Genomic DNA, 23,486 nt, shown 5'->3' with positions numbered 1-23,486 from the left:
TGCAAGCTGGGTGGGATAGGAAGAGAGAGGAGGTATCGGGCAGAGTAGCCCCTGAGGATGACCAGGAAGTGTAGGAGGGGTGTCTGAGTTCCCTGTCCCGGGCTGCTGCCGCGGTCAGAAACTCACTCACCCCAGTGATGTCTCTCCTGGTGCCTGGACCGGAACTCCTTGCTGCTAGGTGTCTCGTAAACAAAGGCTGATTATAGTATTTCATCACAGTAATTGAACCCTGACTAAGACAAGATCAGAGGACAATCTTAGAACAGAGGCTATTGATTGCTGCTTTGTAGACCAGGCTAGATGACTCCTGACTCTACTTACCACCAGTAGTGCTGGGATTACAGAAGCCAGTTACCCTGCCTGGTTTACTTGGCTTCTGAGGAGTCAGACGCAGATCCTAATACTTTCACAACATGTGTTTTATCCATTGAAACTTCCTCCCAGTTTGGTTACACTCTTTCTGCTCATATAATTAAACTTTTGATTCCTATTTTCATTGAAGGTCTAAGATTGTAACCTGTTCATTTCCCCTTTTACAATCACTTGCTGCTGAAGAGTGGTCACTCTTTCTCCTATGACTCATTGCTGTGAGCCTTTAATAATTAGGGAATGATTTGTTATTTTGCAGCATAAATTTGCATGAGGACTGTCAAAAAGTTTAAAAATCATGCCCAATGTTATCTGATCTAGTATCATCTAAAAATAAATTATTTTTATGAGCTAAATGTATACAGAACCACTTTTAAGAACTTATAGTCTAGAAAGAGCAATAAAATATATGAAAGAGACAATCGAAAAGTGAAAAGGATGAAAGTCATGAGTAGCCAGGTGTTTGCTGCCATGCTGCAAGGCAGGAGTCTTGCTCATGAGCACTGATGACTGGATGCTTTCAGGAAGCAAAAGGCTGTCATTAATGGATACAAACTACACAGTGCTGCTCTAATAAAGGCAAATTAATCTGTATCATCCTGGTGCTCGTTTTGATAAAACAGTGATGTGATACCCTCCCTTGAACATAGTATTATAATTTTGGGTATTAGGAAAAATTTGGCAGATTAAAAAAAAACACGCTGAAATAAAAAATGAAGATTTTGTTTTTAGTGTTCTGAACATTTACTTACCAGAAATTACTCACTGTGTGAGCCTGAAAGATAGACGAGGCTTCATTAAAGAAAGTGGCGGAAACGTTGAGCTCTTTTCTGGAGGGGTAATTCAGTGTCCCCATCCTGATGAGCAGACACTTAATTCTGTACACCTGACAGACTCCAGGGGTTCACAGCAGTGGTGAGTTACAGGCCTGGTGTTCAATTTCCTGCAGATGCTTCTTAGCGACAGGTAAAACCATCAGCTGTGATTGGTGGTGATGGCACATGGAAACACAGCTTTTATTTCAGTTCTGCCTTTTGAGAGGAAAGTCTGTATGTTGAAACATAAAATCACTTCAGTGAAAATGGGAAAATGGAATGCCAAATGACTCTCACTGTCCAAACTACAAAGTGTTGCCAAGCAACAATATACTTAAAGCAAAACTGCTAAGCATGATGAACTTGGAATCAACAAAATTCTGTTGAAATTTAGACATAGAAATGAGTCCAAAGCCAAGAAGATAAATGTTGTAACTATATTATTTAAAAATATTCTAGTTAGCTATCTGTTGTTCTCACCGTGTGGAATGTGGTTGACAAAGGCATTGAGATGGTCATTTCATTGCTATGTCCTTCCCTGCCCTGGGTGGACCATCATCTTCCTCTCATCCGAAAGATTCCCTATAACATTTCTTCCAAAGCAGGTCGGATGGCGATATATTAAAAACACCTCGTCTCATTGAAAAGTCTTCTTTGCTAAAGGATATCTTTGCTGGGCATGTAATACTAGCTTGACAGTATTCTTTTCGGGTATTTTAACAATGTTACTTTGTTGTTTTGTGATTGATGGATGTCACTATCACCTTAACTCTTTTGTATGAAATGTGCTAATTTTTTCTGGTGTATGATTTTAGAATTTTCTCACAGGTTTTAAGCAGTTTTGATGATTTAGAGTTCCTTTCCATGTGCACAGGTATTTGAGCTTCATGAACATGTGATCTTATTATTTTTTTCACCAAAAATTGTCATACTTCTTTAGTGTCTGAGTACCTGCTTACAGTTATTTAAAATCCCACAGTTGCCTGTAAGTCCATCGTGTGTGTATATATGCATCCGGTGCTTTGGTGGCCTTGAAGGTCAAATGCCTTATGACTGGAGTTACAGAGAGTTGTGAGTTGTCATGTGGGTATTGAGAGTTATACTCAGATCTTCTGGGAGAACAACCCATGCTCTTAAGTGCCGAACCCTTTCTCCAGCCCCTCCCTTAATTTATTTTTATTCTTTCTTTACTTTGGATTGTTTATATTACTTTGTCTTCTAGAGAATGCCGTTCTCCTTATGTAACTATAGTATGGTATGTGTGGAGAGGTATGTGGTGTGGTATGGTGTTATGTGGTGCGTGCGTGTGTGTGTGTGTGTGTGTGTGTGTGTGTGTAAGTGTACACATTTCATTGCCCACATACAGAGGTTAAAGGGCAACTTTCAGCATTTGGTTTTCATCTTTCACCTTGGTTTGAGGCAGGGTCCCTGTTGTTTCTAATGATCTACAGCATGCACCTGGCTTGCATACCCACAAACTTCCAGGTGATTCTCTTTTCTTCACCTCGCATTTAGCCAGTGGAGTACAGGCATTACAGATACTCACTACCACATGTGGCTTTTCATGTGGGTTCTATGGATACCAAACTCAGAGTTCATCAAGTTCATACATATGTACTTTAACCCACTGAGGCATCTCCCCAATCCCCAATAGTAGCTTTTAATATCCTGGACTACTGTTTGCTTGTATCTACTTATATTGCTGAATAGTTTCAGAGTTTTGTTCCATTACTTTAGTTTTTCATCCTTATGAGTAATGTTTTTAACCTTCTTTGGCATGCCTGGTAAGTTTTGGTTCCTCTCTGGTCATGTGATATTGATATTGAGTATATAGTGTTCTTATAGACTATATCTGTGATCATTTTTCTGTCATACAATTAAGTTACCTGCAAGAATTTTGACCCTCAGAGTTTTACTTTTACATTTTGTTCAGTCAAATGTTGCCACTCTTAATCTTGCGTTTATCTTCATAATACCAAAGTAACGTCTGCCGGGAAGCCCTCCCCAGTCATGAAGTTTTCCCCTATACTAAAAATCGGAAGTTGTCCTCGTCCTGTGCAAACTTCAGAGATTCTTGCAGACTGTGCAGGATGTGTTCATCTGTTTCCTGTTTCTGCATGATCATTGAATATATTTGAAAAAGGTTGAATGTGTATTGTGCGGTACAGAAATTCCTTTCTGCTCAACATTTACCAAGTGGTACAGTACAGCAGCTGTTTCCATAACATCGAGTTTAAATAATCAACACATGGTTTAAAGTATATGAGAAGATGTACATAATCTATATATACGTCTCATACCATTCTGTGTAGGCAGTGAGCATCTGAGGATTTTATATTAGTTTGGCTCCTGGAACCAATCCTCTGAGATGCAAAGGGACAGTTGGTTGAATAGGTTAGTCATTGAAGTTGTTTAATTTCAAAATTCATACCATTTTGTTATCCCAGAGCTTCTGAGTGCTTAATAGCTGACATAAACAACAAAATAACATAAAGTATTAAATATAATACATGTACAATTATGAAAAAGAATTATTTAAGCTGAACAAAGAAGGATTGATAAACACATAGAAAGACTTTAAGAGCATGTTAGAGTGGATTCCTCTCAAAATGGAGGCAGCCATAGGTGAGTCCTGATGAGCCAGAAGTCACTCTGACTACACCATGAACTGTAAATTTGAAAGTAGGTGACAGTGGGTGCAGCTGGACCACACGGAGCAATTATAGTGTGTTTTGTAGGAATGGGAATGGCGATCTGGAGGTGTCTGTCCCAGCTCTTCACCTTGGTGTTGTAGTATGACACAAGCCATAGATAACACAGGAACTCCCTACTATAACAGTTCCCATCAAACTTCACAGAAACAGGTGGTATTTTTTGGTGATCTTATCTTTGAGTTGGGTTAGATAGATGAAAATATGTTTTAAATATATTTGGGAAGTGTATTTAGTAAGCTACATGTTGGGGTGGAGGGGAGAGGAGAACATAATCTCTGGGCTGCGAGTTAGAGTCAGGTATGGGTACTACAGCAAGTGAGTAAGTGAAACTCATTAATCTGAAATAGAAATGCAAAGTTCCACCATTTTCTTTCCTCTTTGATCTATACAAGAAAATATTAAAAATACTTTTATTCTTTTGTATATACCCATTACACTAAAATTTCTCAGAAACCAATGAATAATGGCATTGACCAACTCTCTGCCAATAGAATAAAAATTTATATATATGAGAAAAAATATACTTATATATAATTAAATAAATGTATCACGAAAATGCGCACACACACATATATATTATATATAAACTCATTATATTTGGAAAGATGACCTTGAATGTCTAATTTTCCTGCCACCATGTCCTGGGTGCTGGAATTAATAGACATGTCCCACCACACTAGTTTATACAGTGTTTGGTAGCCATCTCAGGACTCCATCTAAGCAAGCACTGGGTCACATTAAAAACATGGTTCCGTGGGTGAGTCACTTGTTACATGTCTGTGAGGACCAGGGTTTGGATCAAAAGTGTTGTGAAAGGTATGGCAGCCATGTATAATCCCATCACAAGGGAGGAGAAGAAGTGATTCCCCAGGAAGCTGGCTAGCCAGACTAGCTAAAGCATTGATCTCTCAGTTTAGTGAAAAGCCCTCCCTCCACACATATGATGGAGAAAGATGAAGAGTCCTCATATTAACTTCAGGTCTCACACAAGTGTACCCATGGTCCACGTTCACTCACACATATATGCACAAACGTGCATACATATATATTACACAATCATATGTGTGTGTGAGTATGTTTCTGAAAATTAATGAAAAATGTGCAGTATTTTAAGCTTCTATTGACTCATTGGTAGTGTGTCAGTATCTTTATTTTCTTTTCCTCCAAAAGTAATACCCCTGATTTTTCCTGCAACTGCTACTATATTGGGATTACCAGAATATACAGGTTAGAGAAAATTTAATGCAGATTGTCATCGTATGTCAGTGGTACTAGAAGTAGAGGTGCACATGCACCTGAGTAGGTCTGCCTTCTGTAATCCCACAGGACTTGCCCCACTCACCCCCTCCTGAGCCAAAGTGGCCCTGCTTCAATGGTGTCCATACTATGAATATGTCAACAAGGTAATGCTATTTTGGCTGTTGTGAAATAATCTTTTTGTACACTGTGATGCTGTGTCCTTGCCATGGCAAATTCTGATCAGTTCAATAAAAATCTGAATTTCAGGAGTAGATAGGCAGGATTTGGGAGACGCAAGAGAAACTCACGGTTAGAATCTAGGTACGCAGGAGAAGCCAGCGAGACATGGAGCAAATCATACATACAGAATGGAGAAGAGGTGAAAAGTCACGTGACAGAATGTAGCTGAGTAGAAACAGGTTAATTTAAGTTACAAAAAACTAGTCGGAAATAAACCTAAGCTAAGGCCAAGCTTTCATAATTAATAAAAAGTCTCTATGTCATTTTATGGGAGTTTCTATTAATCTACATTCTACCTATTTCTATCTGCCAATTTATATTAATCGACATTTTACCACATGGCTTTTCACCTCTCCTCTGTTCTGTACATCTGACTTGCTCCATGTCTCACTGGCTTCTCCTGCGTACCTAGATTTTTAACCCTGAGTTCCTCTTTTCTCTCAGAAATCTAGCCTATCCTGTTCTGCTTAGCTATTGGCCATTCAGCTCTTTATTAAACTGATCAGACTTCGCCATGGCAAAGACACATCTTCACAGTGTACAAAAGGTTTATCCCACAACATTTGGCTTCATTTGGTACTTCAGTGAATTTAGGATTTCATCTCTGATGAGCTCTTTATGAACTGTTGGTTTTACAGGCTTTGCTGTCAGTACATGATACTGTGGCTCAAAAGAGTTATGATCCTGTATTGCCTCCTATGCCTGATGATATCGATGATGAAGAAGACTCTGTGAAAATAATCCGCCTGGTCAAGAACAGAGAACCCCTGGTGAGGAGATGTCATGGGGGAGCTGAATGGGATGGGTGTCCAGCACTCACACTTGTCTTTGAGCTATGCTGCTTCTGAGTCCCAACATCTTAAAACAAACTGGACATTTACATCCAGAGAATATGGCTTAGAACAACTAGCAAAACTCCAAGTAAAATAATAGCATCCTAACTATAGCCTTGAAAATATAACCTACTAAATTTGTAAGAGGAAATTTAGCATGTAGCAAGGTATGGCTGGTTGGAAATTAAATGATGCAGTTGAAAAACATTGCTTTAGGCTGTTCTTGAAAATTGATTTATTTTAAAATTATGCAGAGAAATTAACCTGACACCTAACATTTCACAATATACATAGAACTGTTTGTTTTGGCACTGGAATTCCTGTGATGTTGGACCATATCAAAGGACCTGGGCCTAGGGGAGTATTGCCCCATTTGCAACCAAGGGTCGACTTTCCATGATGTTGCTATGGATCTCAGGCAGAAAAACATCCTAAGTAATCCCAACTGATATTTTGCCTCTCTGTGTGTGTGTGTGTGTGTGTGTGTTTGTAGTGTACATACATATGTATGTGTATGTATGTCTGTGTGTATGTGTTTATGTCTCTGTGTGTATGTATGTATGTATGTATGTATGTATGTATGTATATATGTGCACCACATCTGCACTCACATTGATCCCCTGGGACTGGAGGTATTGCTGGCTGTAAACTGCCATGTAGGTGCTGGGAATTGAGCCTGGGTCCTCTGGAATAGTAGCTCAAGCTCTTAACCACTGAACCATCTCTCCAGACTACATCATAGGATATTATATGGATAAAATGAAGAGAGAAAGCATTCCAAAAGTAAAGCAATACAAAGTAGATAGTTTAAAGAAAAAAATTGTTTTGCATGAATTGGAAGATATAAGATTTCACCAATCTTTAAACTGTACTGAATCACCAGGTGCTGTGTAGCCTGGGTTTTGGTATGTTGTAAGGGACCTCTGAGGGACAGTTGACATGTCTGTTCTTCCCACTTTGTTCCTTTCTCATTGTGATAGTTTCTGGGTTTTCCAGATGAAAGTTATTTCACAACTCTACCTTACAACACAGTTTAAAAAATCTGCCTACAAATGCTTTTTTTCCCTCTCCCACCTTTTTTTCCTTGAAAGGGTGCAACCATTAAGAAAGATGAACAGACGGGGGCAATCATCGTGGCCCGGATCATGCGGGGAGGAGCTGCAGATAGAAGTGGTGAGAACCAACCTCTTTACTCATTGAATAAGGACATTATGTATGTGCCCATCGTCACAGTTCTGGGGAGGTGGAGTCCACAGAACAATGTTTGACCAGATCTTGGTGTACTCCACACCATTAGGAGACCCATTCTCAATGACAGGTAGTTCATGCTTGTGAGGAATGATGCCAGATTTGACCACAGGCCTTTACACAGACTTGCACACATGAAATACATGGCATGTACACACTCACACTAAATAAAAGTAGTAAATAATAAAAATGATTATTTTCTAAGGTATCAATAATGGGTGTTTCTAGATAGAGACAAAAATACTGTTATTTGATTTACTATATTCATCATCAGAGAACAGCATCATCAAAGCACGTGAGCTGTGAAAGACAGTTTCTTTTCTTATATTTAAGTTACTTTAAGTAACATCACGGTGTCATTTTGTGACACTGTTGATTTACCAGGTTTTGTATTTGTCAGGTCTTATTCACGTGGGTGACGAGCTGAGGGAAGTGAATGGGATCCCAGTAGAAGACAAGAGGCCTGAGGAAATAATACAGATTTTGGTAAGCTGTCAATTCATTGTAAATCTCAGTGAAAATCGAATCGCTGTGCTTTAGGCTTCTTAGTCTGATTTAGATTCGGCCCTCCAGATCTGAAGTGCTGCGCACAGTTAGAAACACTTCTGTACATGCAGTGTCAAGATTTTCATTTACATGACTGGAGGTAGCAGTAACGATCTGAGAAAAGGTTACAATATATGCAGGATTTCAGGCCAGTGTGAACAGATGGCGTCTACACTGCTGTTCATAAGGCTTTTGCCTCTGCCTGCCCCCATTGGTGCTAAAACTTGAGTGAAATTGTTTTAGGAAAGGGAATTGTTAAGTCTTACGTTCAGGTGTCAGGGTAAAGTGGAGACTGCCCCTGGATATAAGAACATGCAAACCTACAGCAATAGAAGCTCCTTGCATACCTCGGCACAGCTGTCATCATAAATGTCCATTAACAAGGAGGTCTGCCCTCCGCTGAGACAATCAGCAAGTATCTGTGGGTCATGTGAGTAGGCACTCAAACTGACTAAGTCTTTCAGTGGACTTGTTGTTCATGATGTTTATCCCACCACCAGAATAAAACTGACCTGACTGTGCTTGCTTTCTTTTTCTGATGCATATTGCTGCCAAATGAATCCCATATTAATAACTACAGAAACAACAGCATCTGGTATCGGCTTTTTATTTCACCAAATATGGTTACCAACACTTAGATGCTGGGAGCTTGTTTTTGTGTGATCCGCTGTAGGCATTGACCCTTGTGCTCATCATTTTGTGTGTTTCTGTTTTGATGGAACTTAACATGAATGGCAGTTGATGTATTGCTACCTTAAGTGCACAGGATTGAAAAGTGCAAAAATGGTCTTTAAATGACCTGGCATACTTTAGAGCTTTCTTGTGTTTCTGGAATTTCTACAAACATACTCTTCTGGTTTGGTCTAAGTAGAATGCTGTACATTCCTAGGCATGTTTAGCTCTCTACCTATCTGTTTTATTTCCCTCCAGCTCTCTAATGACCCTTTCTTTGATCCCCAATACCAGAGTCAGTCCCAGGGAGCAATTACATTTAAGATAATACCCAGCACCAAAGAGGAGACAGCTTCCAAGGAAGGCAAGGTAAGTCTTCAAAATACTGTTTGCAGTGGGGAACTTAATGTTATTTTTTTCAACTAATACATATATACTTTGAAAATAACCATTTCTTATGTCTAAGTTGCAAGAATGCAGACAGCTTCACATTTTTCTCTCCCATGTATTCCTCACTTCCAGATGTTTATCAAAGCCCTTTTTGACTATGATCCAAAGGAGGACAAGGCGATCCCATGTAAGGAGGCGGGGCTGTCTTTCCAAAAGGGAGACATTCTTCAGATTCTGAGCCAAGATGATGTGACTTGGTGGCAGGCGAAACACGAAGGCGATGCCAACCCCAGAGCTGGCCTGATTCCCTCCAAGCACTTCCAGGAACGGTGAGCTGCTGGCACAGCATGGTGACTTTTCTTCAAATGACTTTCCATTCCCTGCAGAATATCACTCTAGCACAGTTATGATAAAATGAGCTTCAAACCCTGCCTGTGAATCTGTTTTCCCTTGGGTTTGGATTTGGAGCACTGTTTTGTCTAACTCATGACTAATGGCCAAGAGTAGTATGACAGTACTAGGTCCTCCTAGGTTGTTGTGAAACAAACAGGCACTAGCACATTTAGTATCTGAGTGTGGGCTGCAAGGAGAACACATAGTCATTTCGGGAAAGGAGAGTAACTTTAAAACTTGAGAAGTATCAGATTTAGTTCATTTGAACAGATTGCCTTGTATTCCTTCAAGAGCTTCCTTGTGGATTTTATATTTTGGTGCTGTGTTAACCTTGAACCTGTGCTGAAAGTTGATAGGCCCATTGACCTTTTCTTTCCCCAGAAGACTGGCGCTGAGAAGACCAGAAATAATAGTCCAGCCTCTGAAACTTTCCAACAGGAAATCATGTAAGTTTGTTAATAAGAATGCATGGAAACCTGATCTTACTGTTGGTTTCTGACTGTTAAAGCAGGTGCTCCAGGGAGGTGCTCTGGGAGGGGGATCATATTAGCCTGCAGGAGCTCTTGGGCCATCATTTCTCAGAAACCCAACAGAGAAAGACACAGTAGGGACAGTAATATGAATCTTTACAAGAAAAAAAATATGGTAGGTTGTTCATTGTGATGTCTGAGACAGTAACTTCGACTCTTAAGGACTGAATCAATAAAGCCTACAGTACAACTCTGTTTTTGTTTATTTGTTTGTTTTGTATTGCCCTAAGCCAGGAGGTTTGTGGTAAATTTTATTTCTCAGTAAAAAAGAAGGACAAACAAAATAAAACTATAGTTTTCCTGGGCATAAAAGCCTTCATGCCTAAGAGCAACCATGCTTCTTAGTTCCTTATCTACAAGTCACAACTGGGAACTTGATTCCATCTCCACAGAGTTGACAAACCAAACGGAAGGAAAATGAGAGCAAGGACTTACAGAATTACTGAAAGAGAGGGCTTGGGGACATTCTGTTTTTCAGTTTATCCTTCCTTTACCTTTTCTTTATTTTATACCCTCTCGGGTCTCCAACTTATACACTTCATCTCTCTAAATGTTCCATGTGTCTGGGCATTTTAAGACAGAAAGAGAAACAAAAAACTGTCTTCCCCCTTTAAAAAAAATAGAGATTGAATGTTAAACAGTGAAATGAACAAATAAATGACCCTGAAATCTTATACCAACATCTGTTTTTAGTTTTGTTGCATTTTTCACATCTCCTGTTATTTCCTTCAGTTTGCAGACACATACAGCTCAGGAATCACGTAGTAAGAAAGCCAAGCTTCAGCTAAGTGTAAATCTCACAGCAAGCCAGTATAGACATACACCAGTGAATAAAAAGCTTGCTTGATTTTGCTGTGTCTGGGTGGGAGGAAGACACTTGCTGTAATGCATGTGGTGGTCTGAAAAGTCAGAAGGTCTAAAGCTGATGGTGCATTATTTCTAAGTGTGGTAGCTTTTTCCTTGTTAGCTTCTCTAGCTTCAAGGAACTGAGCCTGGATATTGGATGGGAGTTTGCATAGTCGGAATATATTCAGTGCTTGTTAAATGAAATATGCCACTAAACAGTGAGGGAAATGAGACTACACTCAAATTTGAAAATGTATTCAGCTTTTAACTAGAGGGAACTTGGAAACATATCTTTTGAACTAATTGGGAATTTTCATCTATTTTGAAAATGAGCTGTGTTTCTTTAACGAACTATAAAGAAGGGGTCTCTTTTTAATTGCTCTCTCAACTTGGTATAAATGCATGTGGATGTGAATGTGTGTGGCTGTGAAGGGAGAGTGTTGGTGTGAGCATGAACTGGAGTGGAGGCTTTTGTCCATTGTTTGGCATCATTTCATTTTCATGTTAATATTTAAATGTTTGGATCTGCTGCGTATTTATTCCAAGAAGTATTTTTTATCAAATTATCACCTTAACTTGTTTGTTTGGTTGGTTGATTTTGTTTTATCTCTTGAATTCCACTCAGCACAGCCTGGGCTTCCTGTCCCAGCACTGCAAAACGAGAGAGACAGAAGTGGGCTTTCTGGCCCTTCCTACTTGCTCTTTCTTCTCTTCCTCTTTCTCTTTCCACCTTTTTTCTTGAACTCTTGGGTTTTTGAGACAAGACCTTGTGGTGTAGCATCAACCTTACGAGCTTTTTGTCTCAATTTACGATGCTGAAATTAAGGCCCGTGCTTCTGTATTTTCCTTTTTTAATACCTTGATTTTTATTCACTAAGAGATGTTATTTGCTTTTTTATTGTTCAAGTAAATCTGTCCAAGATTATGCAAATAAGCCACCAGCATATTTGAAAACAGCATTGCTCAGAGAGCCTGTATCTTTTATTCTCAGAGACTGAAGTTCCGTTTGAAATTTCTGTGGCTATTGTCTACAGAAATGGTTGTGTTAGCTCTGAATATTTTCAATGACAAGAAAAAGCATGTTAACTTATGTGTCATTCTGTTTTGTCTGTGTAGCCTTTGTGAGTACTGCCTGCCTCAAATGCTGAGCAGAGTTTTAGAGTGAGAAACCCCCATTGTCATACCCTTTCCCACACTACAAGACAGTTTTAGGAAGAAAAATAGTTGGTAGAAATGATGTTCAGTGCTTGAAAGAAAGTAATTGATGGGGCTGGAGAGATGGGGCGGCAGCCATGAGCCCATGCTGCTCTTGAAGGGGACAGGTCTGAGCGCCTGCACCACACAGCTCACAATCGCCTCTTCCTGTAGCACCTCTGTCCTCCTTGGACACCCACATATATGTACATACACATACACACGAATAGAGCTTTTTAAAAAAGTAGTGATTTGTAATTTTATGAAAAAATACAATAATGAAACAAAGTTTTTGAGAATAGCCCAGGCTGGCTCTGAACTCTCTGTGCACCCAGGCCGGATCCTCCTGCATCTACTTTCTGAGTGCTGGGTTTAACAGTGTGCTGTACCACACAAATAGTTTCTGAAGTGCTAGACTGGAACTCAGGGTGTTTTGCTTGTTATAGAACACTCTACTGGCTGAGCTATATCCACAGTTTCTAAAATGCTTTGAACTAAAATTTAAGTGTCCTCCAGACCCAGGAAGTACAGCATGCACTGACTTAGAAGTACTAAATTTCACCATGTGTTAAAACACATTCAATCACTCAGTTACGTCTTATCACAATGTGATGGTTTATGTCTGTAATTTTACTCCTTATTTTATTCCTGTTTCATACAACTAGACAAAAAAAGAGTTCATAGAAGATAATTCCAGACCCCTATAGTGACTCGGTTAACATTAACATAGAACACAAAAGCAGGCAAATTCTAGTCATGTTATCGTTTCGTATGTCTTTGTACTAGAGTTCTTGTTCTTGGCTTCAATGAAAATGAAACCAAGAAGATACTAATGAGCTCTCCAGACTTTGAGACTAGCATTTTTGTACAAAACTCCGGGAGCATGTGTGGGTGGCATTCATCCATACTTCTCCTTAAACCAAGAATTCTCAATATGTATCCAGAAAATAGGCTTCTCAAACAAGAGTGTTTGCTTCTTCAACAGTCCTGAAAACTAAGACAGAAAGAACTCTTACAATGAAAGTATTCTTAAACCTTGGGAGCTCGTTACAGGGATCCATCCCCTCTTCTCTCTTTGCCTCCCACCCCCATTTTGAAAAAATTGTTTATACAACAAAAAACTAAACTATAATTGAAAATATTTCCCACTGTTTTCACATAGTAGCTCTGTACCTGTGACACAGACAGAAGGACATATGTAACTGTCTGATAGCCTTCTTTGATAATGACCACCTTTGGGTTATTTCATCAAAGAGGCAGCAGCTGCTCAGGTCCTGGATCTGGGTTAGTGTCTCCAGTAGTAGCACATGGGAGTGCTTGATAATAAAGAGTTGGCAGCTTGTAATTCCTATGTTGCCATAATTTATTTTGTGCTTCACTTGCATGTATATGAATATCATATTTGCTCCATTTACTCAGAACACACTCTATTCTGTGAATGGAACCCAGGACCTTGTGTGTGCTAGCAAGCGTTCTACCATGAGCTATATCCTAGTACCTCAATTAGCTTGTAAGAAAGAGATAAATTTATTTATTTGAAATATTATTCCTTTTCTGTTGAAATACAGACATGTTATCTAAGAATAATCTTTATAATTGTATCCAAATATAATCTATAAATTAAGTATTTATGGCCTTCAGAATGATGGGTAGGGAAACCTCTTCTTCACATAGATCATTTTACAGCAGAATATCAAAGTATGATTTTTATTTTTAGTACTTAATTTTCCTTTATAGTTACCAAAGTATAATACCTCAATATTTTCAGACATAAAACTGAATAATACTAATTTAAATTTGTTACTTTAAAAATAGCTCTGTGGAATTTTTAGCATTATGTAAATAAATCTGCAAAAATTTTTAATATTTTAAAACGTAAAATCCCAAGCCATTTCACTTTAAGCATTTGTGATTTGAGGCTTGTAGACACAAAAGTAAATACTTAAATTCAGACAAAGAGCATCCATCAAAAGCAGGTAGGACCTACTCTTTACTAATTGACAGACAATGTCCAGTGAAAGAGTTTTAAAAAGCAAAGCCATGCCATTTTCTGTACATGGCACCAATATTTAAGGCCACATTTCAGGTTCTGAATGTTGATGTAATGAAGTATTTCTATTGAGCACATACCTTCCTGATGCCATCTTCAGTGTACGTAGTGTTTTCACACGTTATGTCAATTTAGAAACAGAATGTTTATGCTGTTAAACACTTTTGTATATATTAAAACTTTGTCAAGCATTTGCTTAATGTTGGTAGCAGAACAGAAACACATAGAGTTTCCTGTCAGGGGCTAGAGAGATTAGTCAGCAGCTGAGCGCATAGACTCTTGTGTAGACTCCAAGTTCAATTTCCACACCAATGTCAGGAAGCTCACAACTGCGTATACTTTCAGCTCCAGGGAGATCTGATGCCTCTAACTTCCTCAGACACCTGCATTGCCATACCCACACACAGGCGCGTACTTTAAAATATTAAAGACCCTGTGAATATCTTTTCTTTTTGCTAGCTTTCCAATACATGAAATACCTGGGATGATCAGCTTCATCAAGTGAAAAATTTCTTTTGACTCACAGTTTCAGAGGGCCCAATCCATAATCACTTGAACTCCTTGTTTTTGGCCTGTGGCCAGGAGGCAGTCATGGCTAAGGGTTGCATGTGAAGCAAAGATATTTATGTTGTAGCTAGGGTGTTAAAGAGGAAATTGGTTCTTCTGTCCCCTTCATGGGCACATTTCTGGGGTTCAGAAGCCCTCCCACTAGGTCCCCTTAAAAAGCTTCCACTTTCTCCATAGCATGGCAATATGGCCTTTGGCAACCTGGGTCCTAGCTAGAACACCCTAAGCTCTAACACCCTAATCTTCAGTGGTACTGTTGGGAAGATCCCACAGGTCAGGGCTTTGTGGGAAAGGCTGCTAGTGAGCTGGACTGTCAATTTCACAACTAGTTGTTCACATAGTGTCACCTCACTAAATTCTGTCCATAGCTCAAGGATGTTACTTCTGAAACAATCTCAGAGAAGATTATTCTAGTTTGAAGGGTTCCAAGCCATGGTGTCTTTTGCAGTTCTTAATGGAGTCCCAGTGGCATGTCGGCAAGGAAGAGTCTACTCATGAGTTGGGGGCTGATCTGTGGTCATGGATTATTCATACTTCATGAGAGGGCTAAGGGGATTTAGGACAGCAGATGCCACCTTGCTGGCTGGGTAGGAAGTGGACTGCAGCTCTGCTGTGTACAGCTCATGGCACCCCCTCCAGCTTTCCCAGTCCAGTCTCTGGGCTCCTTGGTGGACATTCTTCTGTGTTTTTATAGCCGCCAGAGCTTGAACCCAGTAAGCCATAGAATCCTGATAATATGGGGGCGGGAGCTAACCCTCCCACGCCCTTCTGGGAAGCACATGTGGTTGTTGAAGCTACTGGGACAGGGCAAAGGGAAGAAATGTTGGAGGTGATAGCGATATACAGGAGGCATGGAGGAAACAGGGAGACCCCAGTCCTCCACTGGTGGTGTTTCCTAGCTCATCTTGAATAATCACAAATTGGTTCTGATGTGAAAGTTTGGGGTTTGTGGTTTAAACCTGTGTGGCCAGGCTTCTGGGTCCACATCCTTTGTATTTCACTACATGGGTATTTCAATCTGTATAATGGGCCTAGTAGTCCTCATGGGATTGTTGGAAAGCTAAATAGCTTACCCTTGCTTTCTTCTGAGATCAACACCTTGCATATTTTTCAAACCATTTCATTTCAAATCATTTACTTTTTCCACATGAAATCCATTAGCACACTTTTGCTATTGGATGTGTTTCCAGTTTTACTATGCCCAAAAAATCATAGCATCCTCCCCAATAACTATGTGGAGAAATAATTCTCTAAATTTATGCAGCATATAAATTTTTGACCTCTTATTGGAATATGAATAAGCACACAATATGTAATATAAAATGTTAATTGTGAGTTGGTTGTTGGCATGGTAATCATCTGATTACCATGATACTGAATCCTTAACCAGGGAGTAATGTTCAACTTATCTTTTTATTCCTATCTAAAGACATATACAAAAATTTAGCAATCTACTTTACAATACGGTCTTGTGATTTTTACAGTGATGGACTTTTTTGTTGTTGTTATATTTGTTTGTTTGATGAAATAGGGTCTTGGTATCCAGTCCTGGCCTGGCACTCACTTTGTTACCCAGGCTGGCCTGAAGCTCACAGCAGTCCTCCCACCTCAGCCCACTGAGTGCTGGATGACAAAGGTGTTTTAACGTCACGTAATACAGTGATTCTCACATCGTCTTGCATGATCTCTCGCCTCAATGCCTGGTGTTGCTAACTCTGATCATGCAGTTTATTCTTTGTTGTCTGATCATTTTTTCAAGTGCATTTATCATATCAGACCTAGTGAGAAATATGCATAAATCCTAATTTGTGTAGCTCATAGTTTGAGCCTGAGTTATAATATTTGCTTACCATATTTGCTAACAGTGATCAGTCAAGTAGAGCTGTTACAGTCTGATGACCCAGTTGCCTTCGCCTTTCTTGAACCATTTCCTACGGGTGCTGTTCCGTGGCTTTGGTAGGTTTTTATCACCCATATTCACTCTATATTAAGCCATACTGGGAAAGATATTCCATCTTGACTAAGGGTGAGATTTGCCAGTATATTTTTCTGTCTTTACTGGAGAAGAGTCTTCTAGTCAACCTTTTAACTTGCTATCTAGTTAGTAATCCAAGAATACAGGATTCTTTTTAAATGTACTTTTCCTTGTGGTTCTTCAAAAATTAAAGACAAGCCTGGGCGTGTGGCGCCTACCGGCAGTCCCAAAATTTGGGAGGCAATAATATCAGGGCTCTTGCAAGTTCAAGATCTTGCTCTGCCTAGTGAGTTCCAGGATCACATATCAAGACTCCAACTCCAAAATTAAAATAAAAATAAAACTTCTAAATCATTCAGCAATCAATATCTGTTTGGCAGATATCTAAAAGGATGAAAGACTATGCCAACAAGATGACTCAGAAAAGGGGCTTGCTATATGTGGCTGACAGCCTGAGAATGCCCAGAATCCACAGAAAAAAAGAGGCCCAGCTCTATGAAGTTGTCCTCTGACCTCCACATGTGTGCTGTGGTGTGCACGTGTGTGTGTGTGTGTGCACACCACACACAAATAATAATAACAAATAATAACAAATAAAAATTATTTTTGGAAGAATAACACTTATTGTAGAGATAACTGTGTACCCATGTTCATTATGATACTGTTTGCGGTATAGCCACGTTACAGATTCAGTCTGGGTGCCCATCAACAAATGAATGGGAGAGGAATGTGTATACTTGAAGGCCTTTGCTAAGTCATAAAAAAGAATAAAATGTCATTTACTGGAAATGGATAAATGCCATGCCATAATGTTAAATGAGAAAAACAGAAAAACCACGTCATGATAACAAATACAGCATTATTTTCTCAGGTGGAGGCTAAGGGGAAACAAAAAGCTAAGGAACTAGGAAAAGCAGGGGAATATGAGAGATGTGGAGGAGGACAGGGTAAAGATGCGCAAGAGGTGATGGAGGGAGGGGTGAGCGTGCGTGCGGTACAGGCCAGCATGGGCTATACAATGTTATGTCTCAAGATAATAAAAAATAATGATAAAATATATTCCATGAAGTAATATATGTGATAATTGCCTTGTCAGTATATTGTTGAAATTACAGAATACTTAAACACGTTCAGGGGAAACATGCTTGTTTCTAAGACCTTTCTTTATTTGATTGTTCACTGTTCATGAAGCTTTTTTAACATATTTGAACAGGTTGATATAAACCAACGAGTCTACTAAAATAAGTGAAATTCCCTTTTTCAAGGTATTATTTTGAGTAAAAAGGTTGACAGGTTTTTTCTAGTTTTTTTTTTTTTTTTCATTTGGTTGCTGACTATAAGCTCTATGCCCACTCGGTACCTCTACTAAAATGCATATATTCTGAACATGCAGATCGTATCAATGTCTAATATTGAAATGTTTAAATATATGTGTTTTCTCTCCTTTGACTTTTCTAAGATGAGGAATCAGTTGAATGTGGTAGGTAGATTTTATTTCAGTTGTTTTTGTTTGGATCTTTCTACTTCCATTGTGTTTTCTGTCGGTTTAACCATCTTCTTTCTCATTTTCTTTATGCTTCTCAGAGGAAATTAAAGGTACTCGTACAAAAGTCTCCCTATGTGGTTAACAGTTTTATTTAGCGAATATTGGTGTAGGACTAAATCAGATATGTTGAGCAATTGTGGCACCTGTGCTCTATATGAGTACAAACTTTCATCTAAACTAAAACTAAAGATCATGGTTCAACTTGGTTTTTAAAGAAATGTAGTGGCTTTTTTCCCTTCATGTAAAAGAATTATCTAATGTATAATCACAGTTTTCTTGGCATGCTTGTATCTCTGTCATCATCCTTAAATAAAGAGAAATGGAAAAAGCAGTGCTCTCCATGCTTGTGTGGTGACAGGCAGGTGCTCTGGCCCTCTAGGAGCCTTGGTATCTGCATGGTCTAGTCAGGGTGTGTTGGTATGACTGTTCTAAAACAAACAGCACCTACTTCACTGCTTTTAGATAAATGTAGGTCAGAAATCACCCAATTCCCCCCAAAGAATAACACATTGTTTAATTTAAAATATTTTATTTGCTCTGTTGTTTTTTTTTTCTTTAGAAAATAGAATGTTATTCTTCTTTTCCTTCCCAACTTGGGATCCATATCTGTCAATAAGGGTGTATTCTAGTCTCACCTTCCTGTCTACTCCAGCTAGCCAAAGTAAATGCTGTGTTTTACATATTATCCGTGAACTGATTTATAAAAGTAAATTTACTTTGGGAGTCAACTGGTGTAATTTTCTTTACTGTAAAAATATAAACAGTTCGGATAATTTAGAAAACCATTTTCTTTGGAACTGCATCTGAAGAAGGTCGAAAGAAAAAAAAAAGAGCAACCCTGCATGAGGTTTCAAAATTCCTGATCTTTATTAGAAAACAAAATGTTTCCTAAGAGTGCTGCCGTCAGGGCTGATCCATGCTGTGCGTTACATGATTGTTTCCGGTGATGGACTTTTGGCATCTGTGGCTGGGCTCCTAACCATTCTGCTTTGTCTCCTGACTTCTGTTCTGTTGGCTTTTACAATCCACCCAGAAGATGCTGGATGTGACGGTAACAACAGCGGAACTTACCTAGGTGAGCAATTGGTTGTAGAAGATGATTCCTTTGATTTCTGTTGCTTTCTTCAACATAATGACATAATTTCCTTTAGCATGTTTGTGTGATCATGCTCCAGTACTTAGGCAAGCAGGAACCTTGTATTGTGGGCTCAATGGGCTGGATACAGTGTGCTGTAGCTGGAACCTTGTATTGTGGGCTCAGTGGGCTGGATACAGTGTGCTGTAGCTGGAACCTTGTATTGTGGGCTCAGTGGGCTGGATACAGTGTGCTATAGCTGGAACCTTGTATTGTGGGCTCAGTGGGCTGGATACAGTGTGCTGTAGCTGGAACCTTGTATTGTGGGCTCAGCGGGCTGGATACAGTGTGCTGTAGCTGGAACCTTGTATTGCGGGCTCAGCGGGCTGGATACAGTGTGCTGTAGCAGTTATGCCACGAGCGCTCCAGACAGGTTTGCAAGAATTCTATGCTTTTTGGTAGAGGATGGGCATACACTGATGGTGTTAATAATTTTTCTCAATAGCAGTTTCTGGACTTTTCTAAACAGTTGAATTCACTGGGCTTGTTCAAAGCTCTGAATAAATTTCTTTCTCTCCAATCACTTCTTCCACATGTCTTATGACATATTATTTCCACAGCCCCATAAATAACATAAATACAGTTGAGACTTATTATTAGTCTCTAATGTACGTTGTAAGAAATGATTTCTAGTTTAGAGATGCTAGGGGATGTTGTAAACAGAAGCAAAGGTGTCTAGAAATCGTTAAAGGCAACAAGATGTCTTCCTCTGCATTTTACCTCCAGCCTCTCCTACCCTTGCTGTATTTAGCCATCGAGTTCTGTGCTCAGCAGTTGCGGAATGTGTGGAAACACAAGGCCGAGCATTTACCTTTCAGCCTCCTTTTAAGACTAACACTCTTATGCGTGGCAAAAGATCTTTTGGTTACTGAGGAAGTTAAACAAATACTGTGCTAGGTATTTAGTATCTGTATAGTCTCCAATACATCGAGGTTGGGATATTCTACTCATTTTATGACAATTAGACTGAGGCTGGGAAGTAAATGGTGTTCACCTAAGAACCAAAAGACACAATTAATGCTTCTGGCTTCATCCCACATCTGCATAAAGATAACAGCTATAGTCTGCTTCTCTGCTGCTGCCTTTTGGGTTTTGGGTTTGTAAAACATATCAGAAACTCCAAACACAGTATTCTCACTTCTCCTAATAAAGATCTCATGTTATCAACCAAACTAAAATTATGGTCTTCTTGTATGCACATCACCTGAATTTACAGAAAAGTCTTAAGATTTGGGACACCAGAGAGAACCAGGACGTTTCTTCCATTGTTTCCTTTCCAGAGCAGCACAGTGTGCCCCGTGCTCTGTGGCCTGGCACCTCCCTGAAATCCTGAGCGCAGTGTGCCCCGTGCTCGTGGACTGGCACCTCCCTGACATCCTGAGCAGCTTCACACCACAAGCATTTAGGCCAGTAGATCTGAGATAGGCTCTGCTTCTGCCCAGGCTCAGCCTGGTGATTGTTGTGGTCTGCTGGCTGGGGTCTGTGTGATTTGTGGGGAGTTTAACTGAGTGAGCTCATTTGTTACACACACACAAGACCACATGTAACAAATGTGTCATGTGTGTGTGTGTGTGTGTGTGTGTGTGTGTGTGTGTGTGTGTGCGCGCACATGCGCCCGCACTTGAACGCATGTAGGTTTTTGCACATAAAAGCCTCAGGTCAGTGTCAACCACTCGCTAGCTTATTTTTGGATACAGGATTTTTCACTGAACATGGAGCTCACCGATTTGGCTATAGTTAGTTGGCCACCAAACCTCAGAGATATGCTCGCCTCCCCCACTTACCAAGTGCTAGGACTATAAATGTATTCCACAGTGCCTGGCTTAGGTGCTGAGGATCAGAAACTGGGTTCTCTACCTACTGAGCCATTCTCCGACCCTTTATGTGGTCTTCATGCCTTAGGAAACTTTCCAAACAGGGTTCTCAGGGTTCCTGAGTCCAGCAAGAGAAAGCAGCACTTTCAAGAGTGTTCCCATCAGTTAAAGTCTTTTAGGGATCAGAATAGGTCTCCTGGCCAAAGTGGAGTCAGTGTGGGAGGATGGCCTAAGAGCATGGCACTGGGAGTCATGAAGAGATGCACAGCCATTACCATGTGTTTTTAATTTTAAAAGCAGAGACAAAAAGGTCACTCTCTCTGTTGGGAGGTTAAGTAAATTATATAATTATTGGAGCATAAAATGTAAACCATTTGGCAGTGAGGAGAGGCAGCTATATATAACCTATAAGATGGTAGTAAGTACTGAGAAGAAAGCAGAGTAGTGAAGTAATTGTCTCATTAAAGAAGAGAGTCTCCCTGAAAAGATCTTGTTAATCAGAAAGCTGGAGTGGGCACTGTGGGGAAATAATCATCAAAGCAATGGGATAAGCAGGGGCCTGTGCAAGAGGGCTTGTGTGCTCAGAGCAGAGTGATCAGAAGCTCAGTCTGTGCAGCAGGATGTGACAAGTGGTGGGTTGAGGATCTGAAGGGGGCAGGACAGAAGCAGAGAAACACTGTAGTGATTTAGGTAAGAAATGATGAGCTTTGAACAAGGATATTTCCACTGGAGGTAGCAGGAAGATCAGATTCTGGACTTGTACGAGAGTTGTCTATGAGTATATGATTCAGGTCATTGTAACTACAAGAATGGAGTTAAATGTTTATGGAGACAGGAAAGATTGGAGGAGTGATCTGCCTGAGTGTCCTGTTTGGGGCACTCAGTGTTGAAGCATCCATGTGGGTTTGACAGTGGGACGAACATGAGAGGACCAGAAGTCAAGACCGTCAATGTGGAAGTTGTAAATAGCAGAGTCTACTAAAACAGTGAAGCTAGATGAGACAGCCAGAGGACCAAGTGGTGCCCCAGATGAGAGAAGAGCCTCCAGCAAACCAGGATTTAAGGGGGAAGGAATGATGCTGCCAAGGAATCAGGATGAGAACTGAGGACAGAGTTAGCTGTGATGGAATGCACCTTTTCACAATAAAAACTGATAAACTGGAAGGGAAGGTCTTCAGCAAGATACAGGGATCTCAGTCTTCTGGCAGTGTTCCTTTGTCCTCATTCTGGCATGGCATTCCCCTGCTTAGAGGCCCCTCACCCACATAGTGGTCTGCTTTACCACTCACTCCCAGGACAGACATTTTGAATATTATTATTTTGAACTAAGAGGAATTTCCACAGTCATCTTGGCCAGATAGCTGAGCAATATGGGGTTTGGTGGAGGAGACACTGTTACCTTCTGTTTATTCATTTTTGGCTTAAGAATTTTCTATCTTTTATGTATTTGGGAGTTTTGCCTGCAGGTATGCTTGTATGCTGTGTGCATACAGTACCCACAGAGGCCAGGAGAGGGCAACAGATCCCTTGGAATTAGAGTTTCAGGTGATTGTGAACTGCCATGTGTGTGCTGGAATTTGAAGAAGATTCCTCAGGACGACCAACCAGTGCTCTTCTTGCTGAGCCTTCTCTCCAGCACCTTGATTTTGGCTCTTTTTGGGGCAGGATTGTGCTCTTTGGCCAGGCTATCTGATTCATGATCCTTCCGCCTCAGCTTCATGAGTATTGGGATTATAGTCATGAGTTACTCCACTTGGCTTTTCTAGTACTTTAGATCTGTTTCTGGTAATTGTTGCTTTAAAGAGAAAAATCACCTTTGGAGAGTTTGTTGGTCTATTTTCCATGTCCATTTTTTCTCTAAAAGAAATAATCCAAATGGCCTAAGTCAGCCAGATGGAACGGGTTCTTAGCATTGCAGTCATTTCGTGTGTCTCTCTAAGAGATCACAGCATTCTGTGATAGGCACACACTGCTACTTCCTGAGACACATTGTAGTGAACTTGTTTGGAAGAACGTTGGCTTGTACGGGATAGATTTGTATCAATCATTGCCATATCACACATGCCTCTGGCTCTGAGATATCTATGGAAAATCACCTAGGAATGTGGTCTTTCTGTCTGATCTTTCCCAAAGATTAATTAGAATAGCTGAGGTTGTGGTTTGTTTTAGGGCCATACCCTTCTCTGTCACCCACTTCCATATCCAGAGAAGGAAAATCAGACATTTTCTGCCTTGCAGAAAGGCCATCCTTGGACCAGTGTCTTTGATTCCTACACTGGATCATAGCCTCATGTATTGACACAACTTGGGGCGGGGGGAGACATTTAGTTATTTTCACTTTAAGTACATGAAAATCAAGCATGAAGCTGT

At 40.0% G+C, this 23,486-nt stretch overlaps 1 protein-coding gene across 4 annotated transcripts in view; it reads left to right on the top strand.

Moving 5' to 3' along the window:
- Positions 1 to 23,486, top strand: part of Mpp7 (MAGUK p55 scaffold protein 7) — a 249,357-nt gene that overhangs the window by 184,956 nt on the left and 40,915 nt on the right. For 3 of the 4 annotated variants that reach the window (XM_050152714.1, XM_050152715.1, XM_050152711.1), the window contains 6 exons: positions 6,016 to 6,147; positions 7,302 to 7,383; positions 7,859 to 7,944; positions 8,971 to 9,045; positions 9,199 to 9,395; positions 9,841 to 9,905. In XM_050152714.1, the coding sequence (XP_050008671.1) occupies positions 6,016 to 6,147; positions 7,302 to 7,383; positions 7,859 to 7,944; positions 8,971 to 9,045; positions 9,199 to 9,395; positions 9,841 to 9,905 (637 nt within the window). The remainder of the gene's footprint in view (positions 1 to 6,015; positions 6,148 to 7,301; positions 7,384 to 7,858; positions 7,945 to 8,970; positions 9,046 to 9,198; positions 9,396 to 9,840; positions 9,906 to 23,486) is intronic. The other variant, XM_050152712.1, reaches the window with a different exon arrangement.

This window comes from Alexandromys fortis, unplaced genomic scaffold (genome assembly GCF_014885135.2).
Source record: "Alexandromys fortis isolate MF-2015 unplaced genomic scaffold, M_Fortis_MF-2015_v1.1 scaffold_54, whole genome shotgun sequence".
Lineage (NCBI taxonomy): Eukaryota > Metazoa > Chordata > Mammalia > Rodentia > Cricetidae > Alexandromys > Alexandromys fortis.
The sequence above is the reverse complement of the archived record's forward strand: the minus strand, read 5'-3'. Positions and strand labels throughout refer to the sequence as shown.